This window comes from Hipposideros armiger, unplaced genomic scaffold, assembly GCF_001890085.2.
Source record: "Hipposideros armiger isolate ML-2016 unplaced genomic scaffold, ASM189008v1 scaffold_846, whole genome shotgun sequence".
In the NCBI taxonomy this organism is placed as follows: Eukaryota; Metazoa; Chordata; class Mammalia; order Chiroptera; family Hipposideridae; genus Hipposideros; species Hipposideros armiger.
Genome location: NW_017732196.1, coordinates 649,248 through 664,189, shown reverse-complemented (window position 1 = coordinate 664,189; position 14,942 = coordinate 649,248). Strand labels below are relative to the sequence as shown.

The 14,942-nt window shown below is 40.4% G+C and overlaps 1 protein-coding gene and 1 pseudogene across 2 annotated transcripts in view; both read right to left on the bottom strand.

The window, feature by feature from the left end:
- Positions 1-8,409, bottom strand: part of QNG1 (Q-nucleotide N-glycosylase 1) — a 16,016-nt gene extending 7,607 nt beyond the window's left edge. The window contains exons 1-2 of one of the 2 annotated variants that reach the window (XM_019629382.1): positions 7,845-8,409; positions 7,046-7,305 (exon numbers count right to left, since the gene is read on the bottom strand). In XM_019629382.1, coding sequence (XP_019484927.1) covers positions 7,046-7,305; positions 7,845-8,181 — 597 coding nt within the window. In that variant the 5' untranslated portion in view covers positions 8,182-8,409. Of the gene's footprint in view, positions 1-7,045; positions 7,306-7,733; positions 7,795-7,844 lie in introns of those variants that run through there. The other variant, XM_019629383.1, reaches the window with a different exon arrangement.
- A 4,793-nt stretch (positions 8,410-13,202) lies between these two features.
- On the bottom strand, positions 13,203-14,390 carry LOC109374623 (phosphoserine aminotransferase pseudogene; annotated as a pseudogene).
- Between the last annotated feature and the right edge of the window lie 552 nt (positions 14,391-14,942).

Genomic DNA, 14,942 nt, shown 5'->3' with positions numbered 1-14,942 from the left:
GTTTGAGTCCCGGCCCGAGCTGAGCAGCTGCTGAGCTGCCAACAGGTGGCAGGATGGCTCAGCTAAAAAAATTAAAAAAAAAAAAAAAAAGAAATCAAATTCTTCAAGGAAAGGAAGGCTCCATACAAAAATTTCTTAAGATGACAATATAGACTCCCTTATTTAGTAAAAAACACTCCAGTGATACTGTGTCCTCATAAGAAATAACCTAATATGCTTAACTGTAAAGCAAGGTTATTGCAATCAATCCAAACCTACTTTTTACTAAGTAAATTAAGTTTTCTAAGGCCAACATTAGGAAATTCAGTATCTTGTTTTTCAGAACAAACACATATGCTCATTTTTTGACATGGTGTAAAGTCCATACATTAAATTGAGTGTCAAGGGACCAAATCACCATTAAGAAGTATCCTTACATCATTTGGGAATAACTTATATTCCCAAAACTCTGAAAATATGAAAACCTGGCAATTTTTCCTCTATATAAACTGGACTTACATATGGTAACTAGGCTTTTAATTCAAGGCTAGTTTACGAAACAGCAAGACATAACTTAATTTACAAAATAAAACTGTGTAGGGCCGGCCAAGTGGCGCATTGGTTAAGAACTGGCTTGGGACACCAGAGGGCCCCGGTTTGGATCCCACATATGAGGACCAGTGACACTGCCCTCTACAGCTAAGATGCTGAACAACAGCTTAACCTGGAGCTGGTTGCCGTGACTTGCCGGCAACGGCATAGGCTGCAGCCCCTGCTGCAGTGGATTGGCATGGGCTACTGTGGGTAGCCAGCAGCCACCGTGAGTGGCCCTCAAGCCGCCATGAGCGGCCGTCCAGAAGCCAGCGACTGATCTGCCTCACCCGGTAAGAGCGCAATGACGGTGCCAACTTGGGCCAGTGAAGCAACGTATTCCACTACTACTAGACTGAAGAACAAAAAGACAGCAACTTGTCTGTTCCCCTTCCCCCAATTCCCCAGCACTGTTCCCATCCCCCAGTTCCCCAATAATAAAAACATAAATAAATAAAAAATAAAACTGTGTATCAAAAAACAATTATTACATCATGTTTATTATGATAGAGGCTATTATCTCCCATTTTTAACAAGATTGAGAGCAAACTGGAAAAATCTAGAAACCAGACTTACAGAACAAAATCAGTGGTAGCATCTAACAAAACAAATTGTCACATCATGGCCACTGTTTCCATGGTAGCCAACTAGTATATTATAAAGATTAGATTATATCCTTAAAATTTTAAAATATGTATATAAGACTCAAGTGAAGAATCTAAAAATAAATTAAAATCATCAATAACACTTTTTCTAAAAAGGTGATATGTTTTTAGTAATCAAATGATTTTAGTAATCAAATTCTATGTCTCTAAAATATTAACTGATGTCACTGAAAATACCAGCAAATCCTAAAATAACAATTACTTACATGTTGCAAAATACTGCTTCGTGAATGAACTATTTTCAAAATAGAACCTTTATAAAATAATTGTCAATGAAAAACTCTATGACCATGAGCTGATTTTCTTCAACAAATTTATCATGAATAAATTAGAAAGGTCAAGAATTACAAATGTTTGGAGCTTTACTGTTTCATTTCTGTTTCTAATAAGGCTGATTTTGAGACTATTCTAAGATTTTTACTTCCTTGTTTTCTGTAATTCTTGTCCATGCCTATTGGTCATTTTTCTATGTGACTTGATTCTTAATCATAAAGTATTTATATTTTAAGGAATTAACCCTTTGTTTAACCACGTCTTACAAATATCATTGCTAGTTATTTGTGTCTTTTGTTATGGTATTTTTTGTGAAGCATAAATTTTCATCAAATGAAATTACCAGTATTTTCCTGTAAAAAAAACAAAAAAAACAAAAGACTTAACAAATGCTTAAGAGTAACATAAAATGTTATCGATTAAAATACCAAAAAAGCTCATATTTTTCATAGCCTAAGGAAGTGATTTATTAATTAGGGCTTTTACATAGTTACTGCATACTCCAAATCAGTCACTTGAAGAGCTTAAAAAAAGTCTTCCTCTTTCTTTTACCTATTGATCAGAATCCTTGAGGATGGCACTTTGGAAATACTTCTGCATTTTAAAACTTCTTCACTGATTCTGGGGCACAGACAGGTTGGGAATTGACTAATCTATCTCAACTAAAAATTTCTAATTTCATTAATCTAAAAATGAATGATAATCTCAGTAAATAAGTATACATTAAAAATAATTATGACGGGGGCCGGCCGAGTGGCGCGATGGTTAAGAACTCGCTTGGGATGCCAGAGGGCCCCGGTTCGGATCCCACATATGAGGGCCAGTGACACTGCCCTCTACAGCTAAGATGCTGAACAACAGCTCAACCTGGAGCTGGGCTGCCGTGAGTCGCTGGCGACGGCGTGGGCTGCAGTCCCTGTGGCAGTGCATTGCCATGGGCTACCGTGTGTGGCCAGCAGCCAGCGTGAGCGGCCAGCAGCCGCAGTGAGCGGCCGTCCAGAAGCCGGCGACTGATCTGCCTCGCCAGAGAAGAGCGCAATGATGGTGCCAACTTGGGCCAGTGAAGCAACATCCTCCACAACTAGATTGAAGAACAAAACGACAGCAACTTGTCTGTTCCCCTTTCCCCAATTCCCCAGCACTGTTCCCATCCCCCCAATTCCCCAATAAAAATCTTTAAAAAAAAATAAAAAATAAAAAATAATTATGACTATTTTTATGCAACTTGTTAATTATTAAAAAAATATAGTAGGGGGCCGGCCGAGTGGCTCAGTTGGTTAAGAGCACGAGCTCTGAGCAACAGGGCCGTCAGTTCGATTCCCACATGGGCCAGTGAGCTGCGTCAGAGCTGAGCTGTCAACAGGTGGCAGGATGGCTCAGCTGGTGAGAGCATGTACTCCTAACAAGGTTGCTGGTTCAACTCCCGCATGGGATGGTGAGCTACACCCACCAGCAACTAAGATTGAAAAGGGTACCTTGAGCTGAGCGGCTGTGAGCTGCCAACGGGTGGCCAGATGGCGACTAGACTTGGAGCTGAGCTAGCTGCACCCTCCACAACTAAGATTGAAGGACGACAACTTGGCTGTTCCCCTCTCCCAACACTGTTTCCCTTCCTCAACTCCCCAATAAAATCTTTAAAAAAACAAAAACATGTAACAAACAATACCATTACCATGTTCTAAAGGAGTAAAGGGCACTCTCATATGCAGCTAATGATCATCTTTGTAATTATCTTTCTAGAGAGCATTTACATTTTTATGTATTACAAGCCTGAAAATCCAGACTCAGCACTTCAACTACTAGGAATTTGTTCTAAGGAAACAATTATGGGTGTTCAACTGTTGTGTTGTATTGCTTATTATAGCATAAAACTGAAAACAAGACATAAAATTCAATTTAAAAATAAACTGTATAAATGCAATTATTGTGGTAAAATAGTTTAGGAAAGTAATTATGGGATTGTACATCCATACAGTGAAATACTATGAAGCCATTAAAATTGGTACTATGAAAAAATAAATGTAATGTGAAAGAATTTTATTGACATACAAAGATGTTCGTAATATGTTAAATTTAAAAGTTTATACAGTGGGCCGGCCGAGTGGCTCTGTTGGTTAAGAGCTCGCTCAAGGGTTTGAGCTCTGAGCAACAGCGGTTCGAGTCCAGCCAGAGCTGAGTTGCCACTGAGCTGCCAACAGGTGGCAGGATGGCTCAGCTAAAAAAAAAAAAAAAATTTATACAGCATGATCCTAATTCTCCCCTGTCTACATGTATACACATTCACACACACAGAGAAAATGACCAAATTGTGATCAGTGGTTACCGCTTGGTAGAATGGAGGCTGCTTCTCTGTACTTTCCAATTCGATAACTAAACATTTTACTTTTGCAATTAAAAAATTTTAAAATATAGATAAAAAGATATACTTAACATAACACTTTCTGAATTTCAAAGCAGTCCAAAATTGTTCATCAGCATTCCTCCAGATTTGGAATTAATTGCACAAAGTGCTTTAATTTTTTCTCTTTTAAATGATTATACAAAGATAACTATAAATTGACCAAGCAAAGCATTAAGTGAGCACCCACTATAGGCTAAGTGTTACGTTAGGAATCATAGGCATTACAAAAATCTAGTGCTTTTGGATAATGCTAATGATAATCTTATGGAAAAAACAAATGAAAAAATATAATACTCCTTTAACAAAGTGTTAAAATTGTTAAGTATGATTTTTGTTACACTTTGGACATTTTTCTCTAAGAATGTATTTTAGTAATGAGCACTGATAGAAAATGAGTTTTAATTTTAAAATGTATCAGCTTTAAAATTCATCTATATCTTGGTGCAGTTTTTAAAAACTGAAATTTTCAGCAAAGCAAATCAAAAGCACAACTGTGCTGTAAGTAAAATAGAACTCAGCAAATGCTTACTAAATCAATATTATAATCTACAAAAATATTCACTCCTGTCTTCCACAAAAACAAAAACTCAGAGGACAATTTGAAAGTAAACAAACTACATGGTGTCCTGAATTCATTCCATCTTGAAGTCATGTTAAATTTAATCTCAGTCAGTCTTCTACTACAAACATGTCAAGTCTGGAATACAGGAATTCTTAGCCACATGAATGGGAATTTGATTTCTTTTATACACTGTTTAATATATTTAGATGGCCTGAATGATGGACCAATTAACTTGATCCATAATTTCTTGAAAAACAAGGCTGAAATGATATACTTTGAAGACAAAGGTAAATCTCAAAGAAGATTCTGCATTAGCAAAATAGTCAGAACAGAATGAAGTTCAATGGTGAGTTGACCTAGCCCTCTTTTCTTTTAGGAACTTTCTCTACCCCATCAGTTCAATCAGTCCTTACCCAGGAGTTTTAAAATTGGAACTGAAAAAGAGTGTCTCCTTTCTCTCTCTGGTGCTGAAGCAATAAGATGCAAAATTCATGGACCTTTTCTATTTCATGGAGGAAGCTGGTCTACAGTAACAGAAAAATTGAGTCAACAGAAGCAAAAAGGAGGGATTGAATTCTGATGACATTGAGTCCTTGATCCTGGTTGTTCCTATCTCCAATATTCATCCAAAAATTCTTTTTGATTAAGTTTTTTCTAGTTTTGGTCTGTCACTTGCAATGAAAAGAATCTTAACATACATAATTAGGTCATCTATCACTTTATACTATAATCGAAAAGCTAGCTATTTCCTGACTAAATGACCTAAGATAAACTAGTTACACTTTCTTTTTCGACTCTGGTCTGCAAAGGGGACAATAATGCTCTTTGTTCTTAGGCCCCACAGAGAGGCTCTGTGGATCAAATGAGAGTATATGCAAACACCTTGTAAATCATAAAGAGCGATTTAACCTCCCTGGCAGTCTGATTATGTCAGTAATTTTGTACCCAAAGTGGTACATTGTTTTGCATAGAAATTTGTTGTTTTATATTGTAGGCCTATAATTCTTAGGAATTACTCACTTAAATCTGTCCAAACAAGAGTCTAGTAGGCATCCTAGGTATGATAAAGTTTGAAACACAAAATCATAAATTATAATAATTATAAAAAATAATAATTGTATTCAATAATGTAATCAAATAAAAAACACTGCAATTTGTCATCAGCCAGTGCGGAGATCACAGGAGGACACCGCAGGATCGCAGGGAGCAGGTAAAGAACTTCTCTGGGACACTGCTGTGTAATCCCGAGTGTGGCTCGGGGTTACCGCTTCTGGCAGTGAAAATTAACCCCGAGCCACACTCGGGATTACCGCCAAGGTAGTTAAACAATATTATTGGTAATTTTGGTTGCTGTTGAATTGTGATTACAAAAAGTTGCTTTAGGGGCTGGCCGAGTGGCTCAGTTCGTTGAGTTGGCTTAAGAGCACGAGCCCTGAACAACGGGGCCGCTGGTTCGATTCCCACATGGGCCAGTTACACTGCGCCTGAGCTGAGCTGCCAACAGGTGGCAGGATTGCTCAGCTGGTATAACAACAAGATTGCCTGTTCGATAGTGGGCTATGCCCACCCGCAACTAAGACTGAACTCAGGACCATGAGCTGAGCTGCCACCCAGATGGCTCAGTGGCTAGAGCGTGGGCTCTTAACAACAAGGCTGCCAGGTTTGACTCCCACATGGGATGGTAGCTACGCCCACCTGCAACTAAGATTGAACACAGCACCTTGAGCTTAGAGGCCACCAGCTGCCAACAGGCAGCCAGATGGCGATTGGGGCCCTACACAAACGAAGACTGAAGAACAACAACTTGGCTGGTCTTCTCCAATTCCCCAATACTGTTCTCCTCCCCCAATTTAAAAGATTTTTTTTTTTAAAGTTGCTTTAAAATTTCAACTTGACAAATATATTCATTAACTTATCCAATAAATTTATATTATGTGATTCCACTAAAGATGCTTTCAATTCTTGTCACAGTAAAAATACACAGTGATAAGAGATTCTAAAAGAATTTTACGAAAACAAAATCCAGATGTATACTGGGAGACTATACAAAATGTTCACCATTTTAAAAATACAGCTCTTTAAAATTTTTTGAACCATAAGCAAATAATACTGCTGAAGTACTCTGTGCACGAAAAGGAAAACACATAGTATAAAGGTCAGGCAATTAAGTTCTCGAACTTTCCACCATACATTTACACAGTGGAAAGGTCACGAACCTAATTGTCCAAGCTTCATACATTAGAACTTTGCAAAAAATACTTTTCACTAGAGCGAATTTAGTATAGATTCTGATTTTCATCCAATAAGTAAATTTTTGAAGTATTAAAAGGACCTCCTTATCACTAGGCGGCAACATCATGTTGAAGGTCCAGCATTTTCTAGTTTTGAAACATTTTAAAAGGACAAGCGAATAAAGGAAATACACTGATTTTGTTACTTAATTTTATTACTATTCCTTGTCCAGAAGGAACAAACTTTAAAATTTAAGTTTTTATTCTCAAAAGGAATTCCAGAAGTCAAAGAGTTAACTATGAATAAATTAGAATTCTAAAATCCCCAACAGAAGCAACTCACCTCAAACTGAGTCACATCTCTGTAAGAGGGAAAGCTTTCAACTACCAGATGCATTAACTTCTGTGCACTTTTTTCACTTTTTCGGACACAATTAAGAAACGAGCCTTCAAACTTCTCAAGGAGAATTTTCCCGGTTTCACTGAGAATCCGATGCCTCTCTTCTAACAAAGGCATGGGAACGTCGGTGTCAGAACGGAATACATGCCGAACCTGATCCAGGGTCATCGTGGCATAGTACGAAGCACTGGTTATTGGTATCCCTTAGGGAGAAAAGAAAATGCAGAGGAACAATGTCATACTTTTGTATTCGTTAGACCCCTGCTTTTACAACATACAGTTAATATGAAGCCTAACGAGTGTTACAGGAACGCACTAAAAGTGGATGAATAATAAAAATTTAAAAAATCAGAAGCAGACTCCTCATTTCTATTTGCTCGCCTGTACTTATTCATCCATCCATTTCTAACTATTGTAATATTACATCAGATGTCTTTTGGCTGCGTAAAATGTGCTATAATTTCCGTCCCTTTGTTCTTCAGATGTCATCAAAATGGCGTTCTTCAGAAATCTGGCTTTTGTAAATAGTTGCGATAACGATAAATATTAGGATCATTTTCCACTGAATAAAGATTTAATGCCAGCCTCTTCTCATACTTTTAAGCAGAGGAACTGGCAACGAAGAACTTACAGTTCGCCTTATTAACGCATTATTCCATCTTCCAACCCGCTCCTTGGGACCCTCCCAGGAAACTGAAGCCTCGAAGGCTGCTGGGTTCGGGCCTGCAGAAGGGGCACCAACCTTCGTCAAGAGCTCTGTTGACCGCGGCGCACAGGGACCAGAATCCACTGTACATTTTTCCCCCGTACCCTACCAGACATTTGTGCTCGTCGTGCTCCGACCAGAAGGAGAAATTGAGCGTGTCTGTCACGAACACCCAGTTGACCGCGGCCTCATCGGCCGCCTTGGGGTTCAGCTCGTGAAGGGTCTTCCAGCCCGCCAGGCTCAGCTCCGGACTGGAGACCTTGGGGAGCAGCAGCTCAGCCACTCTCCGCACACCTCCGCTGTCAATGAACACATCCCGACTGTTTTCCGCAATGAATTTTGCGGACTCCCTGGGAGTTAGAAGCCCCTCCATTCTACCCCTGCCCTTTGGGACTAAGGAACAACGCTTTTGCCGGTGGGCTGGCCAAACTCTCTTCTCTCTCTCGGCGGGGCAAGGGTCAGAGTCCCTCTGCCACTCTCCCTCCCTACCCACAATGGGATCGCTGCTCTAACCAGCTCCCGCCCTCCCAGAGAGGCGCTGCGAACTGAGACTGCAGCAGGCTCCGCACCCCGCCCCCCCCTACACGCCCGCACCGTTGGGGAACTGTGGAGACTACGGAACCGCGCGCCGAGCCAAGCCGCAGGCATTTCCGGGAGAACGGCCACGCCCAGTCTCTCCCGGGCGCTCCCCCCCCCCCTCGCCCCAGGCCTGTTTCCGGTTCCGCAGGCCCAGACACCGCCTGGGAGGGTAAGGCGCGCGCTAGCGGGGAGTTGCCCACCCTGAGCCGTGGGGTTGCGCCATTTTGTCCGTGCTCCTACCCTCTTATGGCTGCTGGGACTGCGGTGCGCCGGGGTGGTCCGAGTCGTGACGACTCCAGCCGGGGGACTGTTGCCCTCTTTTGGGTTCCGTGTGTCTCCTCTCCCGGAGAGAGAAGTCTGAGCTAGACGCCCTCGGTGACGCCCCGTATCTGGCTCCCTGGGCCACGAAGAGTATTATGGCCGCCGGTCTCGGGGCGGGGGACCGAGCCACCCCCAGACTGCGACACTGTTTTGCGGTCCCCCACCCCCATCCCTAAGCATCCCCCTTCTTTCTTTTGCTAAATTCCTGGCTCATGTGGAGGCCGAATGAACGTTCAGGATTAGTTGAACATTGGGAAAAATAGATGCGGAAGCAAGTGTATTAAATTGTTAAGTTAACATTGTGTGCCTGGAATTATGCTTAAGTATTGAATCTCACTTAATCTTGGCCGTTGTAAAAACCATTGTAATCCCCGTTTTGCAAGAGAAGCTGAGTGGTTCATTGGTTAGCCCCTGGTCACAGCAATGGTCTGGGCTGAGATTAGAACCTTGGTTCACTGATCCCCAAGTCAAGGGCACTGTCTACAAGCCAAGCTTACCAGTGCCAACCGCTGTTGTCAAGCAATGACTTTATCAATGGCCCTACCGAGGAGACATTAGAGGAAATAAGTATGAAATACTTTTTAATAGGATAGGGAGAGAGGTATAGGAGTCAATTTAGTGATGATCCAGATTTTCCTAGTGACGAAAACTTAGTATAGAGACATTGTTTTTTTGAGACTTAAATCTCCATGGATGGGATAAAACGTTCACACCTTTGAAAATTAACTGTTTTTCAAAATCAGTAGTCATCTCTAGTCATTTGGAATTTGGGGAGGATTTGAAACTTAAGTTTTGGCAACTGTCCTCAGAGAAGCAGAACATCCTCATCCCTCCAGTTTCTTCATTTTGGTAAGAAAAAGGAGCTTTAAGGATTTCACTATGATTTACTTTTCCAGAAAAAGTCACTGGTATATTGATACAGTTGTTGAGTAAATGTAAATCTGTGGACTTGGGATTTTTCCTTTGTACCCCAGCAGCTCTAAGTCTTGGGAGTCAAAGAAATTGATTAGCAAGTAAATCTAGCAATCTACAAAAGAATCCAGGAGACTAAGTAATTTAGGCCATTTTCTCTCACTAAAGCTTGTTGACAGGAAAAAAAAAAAAAAAACCCCAACAACTATACTATGTTCAGAATATTGAGTTAGGCACTAGGAATAATATAAAGAGTAAAACATGCTTCCTTCTCTCAAGGAACTTGTTGAGATAAAGCATAAACTTTGCATGTGTGGGTGTTTTTGTGTTTTTTTCTTTTTTCTTTTAAGTATGTCTACAAGATGCTGGGAATACAAAAAGTGAGCTTTTTACCTACTCAACATCCTTTCCCCTCCTTTCTTTCCAAGAGAATTCCTTGATTTCAGGAATCCCTTCCTCTTACCCACAGTTGATGTAGCTTAGCATCTTCAGCTCCAGGGGTGGTCTGGACTGGTCTAAGGATAATAGCACCCTCTTGCCAGGGACTGGATTAGGATCATGCATATTCCCCAGTTCCTCAGTGAGTTGCAAGTATAGGTTTGCAGCATGCTTCCTGAAAAGCTTTTCCAGGGGAACTCCCAGAAGTGATTCAGCTGGACATGTTGAGCTTTGATATAGCCTTGAAATTGCTACTGTCCTTTTGATGGCAACCTGAGTATGAAGTCAACACATAGGAGAGGCCAAAAGAATAGCAGAGAAATGGAACTGAGGTAGTGAGATCACATCAACTCTTAAGTCTGTCCTACTTTTGACTCTCCAGTTATGTGAGTTAATAAACTTCCTTATAGTTTAAAGCAGTTTTGAGTTGGGTTTTCTATTATTTGCTATGGAAGGTTCCTATCTTCCATAACAAATAACAAATACAGACATGGTATTGCCTTATTCTCCCTAACATGTGGCTTTTGTCTTTATGGTTGTAAGGTGGCTCTACCCTTATAGGCATTGTGTCCACAGAAAGAAGGAGGAAAATAAAAGCAAAAGAGCCAAAGGAATATGCCAACTGAGTTATATGTCTTTTGAAAACCTTTGCCAGAAGCTCTGCCAGAAGGCATAGGCTTTTGAAAAGAAGATCAAGATGACCACTAAATAGTCCCTAAGCTTACATTTTAAAGGTTAACAAAGGAGGGAGTCATGATCAATGATGTCCTGTAGGTATCACTTTTCCCCTTCCTGAACAGAATCCAAATTATATCATTCCAGTCATCAAGAGAACCATCATTCTGAATAGCTAAATTAAATGTCAAGCATTGGCAACAATCATTGCTACATCTGCATTTTTCTGTCATGATAGGCTATGGCAAATACTTAAATAGTGGGTTAAGAGGTATTTTTTTATTGTAAAATAAACATTTTTTTAATTAGTTTCAGCTGTATGACACAGTGCAATAGTTATACTTTTTACCCCTCAAAGTGACAACCCCCTCCCCCAATCCACCGCCTCACTCCCCCGCCATATCATACATATCTATTACAATATTACAATTCCCTTGACTCCACTCCCACACTAGACTCCACGTCCTGTGACTATATATATATATAAATAATATATAATATATTATATATATATAATATATATATTATAGTTGACATACAATATTATACATCAGCTTCAGGTGTACAGTGCAATGATCAAGCCTCTACCCCATCCATGAAGCAGTCTCCCTAACAAGACATGTGACCATCTGACACCCGACAAAACATTTACAACATTATTAATTATATTCCCTGAACTGTCTTTCATAGCCCTGTGGCAATATTGTAGTTACCTATTTATGCTGTCTAATCCCTTCCCTTTCTCCCTCATCCCCACCCCCCTTCCAACTAGCAGCCATCAGTTGTTCCTCTATATCTCTGAGACTATTTCTGTTTACTTTACTCATTCATTCAGTTTTAAGAGGTATTCTTGAGGAAAAGTTGCAGAAGTTGGCTAGAATAATGAATGGACAATAATTGCTAGAAAGAAGACATAGTTTCTCATATATGCAGAAAAAGGAAAGAGAAGTAAAATGGATTTTGTGAAAGGGGATCTCTATTTTCATTTCCTCCAACTTTACCGAAGGGATCAATAGACTAAAGCCTCAAGAAGGCTTAACAGAAAAGAGATATATGTTTCACTACTGCGTAAGTTTTCTGTTCCATTTTATCCTTGATTTAAAATTGACTACTTCCTTGAAATTCACTCTTGGCTTCTAGGGCATTATATTATCCTAGTTTTCTTAGTACAATTGGAGGTTTTTTCTACTTTTCTTATCGTGTATAAAATGTCCCATTTACAGGCTATGGCTTAGGGACAGAATGAACTCTTTCTGGTGAAAACTCTGACTCTTCAATTTCTGTTTTAAAATATTTAGTTTTAATGAAATGAATATATTGTTTCCATTACATATCATGACATTATCACTACAGTTCAAAACCAATTGGAATTTTATGTACCATAGTTTGCTTTTAGCTAGTAAAATTAATATATCCTACTTAGAGGGAAGAACTAAGTATTAGTAAAGAAAAGAAAAAACAGTACAGAAGTTCCCGTTTGGGTGACACATAGAGATTTCAGAGACAGTGACACGCTGAGAGCATGGAAGCACCATGCCCCTTCCCACATACCTTGTCCTATATGTCTCTTCCCATCTGGCTGTTCCTAAGTTATATCCTTGTATAATAAACCATTAATCTACTTGTTTTCTTGCTGACTAAAAAAACCAAAATTCTGGAACAAGCCGCACAGTACTTGAGAGAGACGCTGAGTTCCAATGATGTTCCTTTACCAGATTATGCACAAGACTTAAATGTCATAGAAGAAGTGGTTTAAATGATGTTATAGATATCATTAGTTCCTGCCTAACAAATTCTCTTCACCACAATCCAAACGGTGTACACAATGCTTTACAAATGAGATCGCTGAACAATTTTGAACTCACCTTTCATTTTCAGATATAATGCAAAATATTCATCTGGTAATCACGTTCTTTAGCTTGTTGCTAAAGGTTGCTATAAGCTGGAGCTGAGCCATCAGTGGAATGGGTCCAGGAAATCATCAAGCAAACGGTTGTTGCACCTGACCAAAGACAGTCTGAAGAAATTTCCAGAATTGAAATTCAAATATGTGGAAGAAGAGCAGCAATATTTCTAGTTATTTTATTTCTGGGGAACAGAAGTAGATAGATTGCCTGGTGTATGTATCTTCAATTAAAGAGGATCACACAAGCATGTTTCCCTTGAACACTCTGATTTGGAAAATTGGTGCTCGTTGGCAATAGACCACTCAGCTTAGATTGTAGTGCACAAAGAAGGAAGAGGGGGATACACAACAATAATAAACATAAAAACCTACTTTGAGAAAGAAAGTATAAAAATAAACATATAAATCTTTATCTTGAACAGAGCCTGAGGGCAGGGATTAAATGCTGATGTTTTCTCTATGAAGTGCAATCTGAGGGCATGACAGTGAGGGAAAGGCAAAGAGAAGATTCAAGTGACAAGTAATACAAGGGGACATACTACTGTGCTGACCACTGCTTGTGGTTAGCATGGAAGAGACCCATGCCCTTTCAAGGAGATCATACTGAGTTCATAAAGAAAAAATCTTTTTTAAAGCATCATCTCCTTTGCAGTTGCCAATGTAGAATGGAATATGCATCTTGCTTCTATTCTTGAGTGCAGTGGAAATACATAGAATCCTTGAGAATTATCAATAATATCAAATTATTTGAGATTCAATGGAACTAAGCTTCTCCATGGCTGCTGCTCTTACATCCACTCTTACTGCACTCCAGGACCAAGCCCATGCCATAAATGCTGAAACACGGAGGTGTGTTTGCACAAGGAGTTGTTTCCTGCCTGCCCTTTGTATTCTAGGACTGAAGGGCACTTTCTGTGGGTGGGTGAACCCCAGCAGTTCCTCGTGGATCATCATTACTGTTATCCCACAGAGCCAACGTTCTACGCACCAAAAGAGCAAATGTCACACCAAACTTTGAAACATCCCCTGGCTTAGATAGGAAGTTTGAGCACTGCTCCCTTGACATCAGGGATAAGGTCAAACTCTACACCATGCGCAGTCTCGCTGGCGTAGTAATACACATAGCAGGCGTCCGCTTTGAGAGTTCACAAACTTGCATCTATTTTTCGTAGAACCCCCAAGTTTAGGATAAGAATATTTACGGTCCCAAACTTCTAGGCTTCTTCTGCGACCTTAGCTCACCACATATTTGGCACACCTTTCTGATTTCAGACCAAGCCAGGTTTAAGGGGACAGCACTGAACTGGCCCACCTCTTTGCACAAAAATCACCTTGTCCTCTGGAACAGCTAACAATTCTTCCAAGGATTGGAAGAGATTCCAAGGATTCTCTGTGTTTTTAATCATTTTAGGGAAAGCGGATGGCCTGTGGTTCATTTCAAGAACACTAATGCCAACCCTTTTGTAGTCTAGTAATTCTTTTTGTATCTCTAACCACACTGAGTGCGGCAGCTTGGTGGCTGGGGCCCAATGAAATTGACCGCCTGCCATTGGCCGTCCACAGTGTGACCCTGGTGGCCGGGCAGAGTTGAGGAGGACGGATGGCCGGGTAGCACGTGTCTGTTTCCTTTCTCTTACTCTCCATTGATCACAGTTTTCTCCACAGAGAGCTGACTCCTCTGTCATTCCAGTTGCATCATCCCTTTGATGGCTGGTGGGAAAGTCAGATCCCTTGCCTGTGAGGTGTGGCATTTATCAAAGTCCGACAGTGGAGGGAAAAGCCAGAAACCCGGGGCATGTTGCTGGTTGCCCTCGATGTTCAATTGTAGCCTTGAGATAGAGCTAGATCCTCCCCTAGAAAATAATTTATGTCCCAGATGGCATAACTGTAAAGGACCAAGTGACACTGGATGACAGCAGTGGCAGTTGAGGTGGAGCCAGCAGCTGTCAGCCATACTTTTTGTTACTGTCCTCCTGAAATTAGCAATGTTGCCTGTACAAGGTAAGAGTCTTCGACTTAAGGACTGCACATAATTAAGCAACTGATTAAGCAAAAATAATTTTTTAAAAATTATGACAAAGTTCTCAGGATGGAAGGGAAGGCTGGAGAGCCAGGCTTGTAAACAGAAATTAGGCAGTTAAAACTATTGAGGGCAGAAACTGCCCAAAGGTCTCTTCTAGTGCTGCTGAAAAAACTAGATCATTGTAAATTGCTTGCATCATTCTGCTCTACATTCAAATTGCCAGGATAGAGTCTGGTTAGGCAAGCCTGGGTCAAATGCCCACCCTCTCGGTTGATAAGGA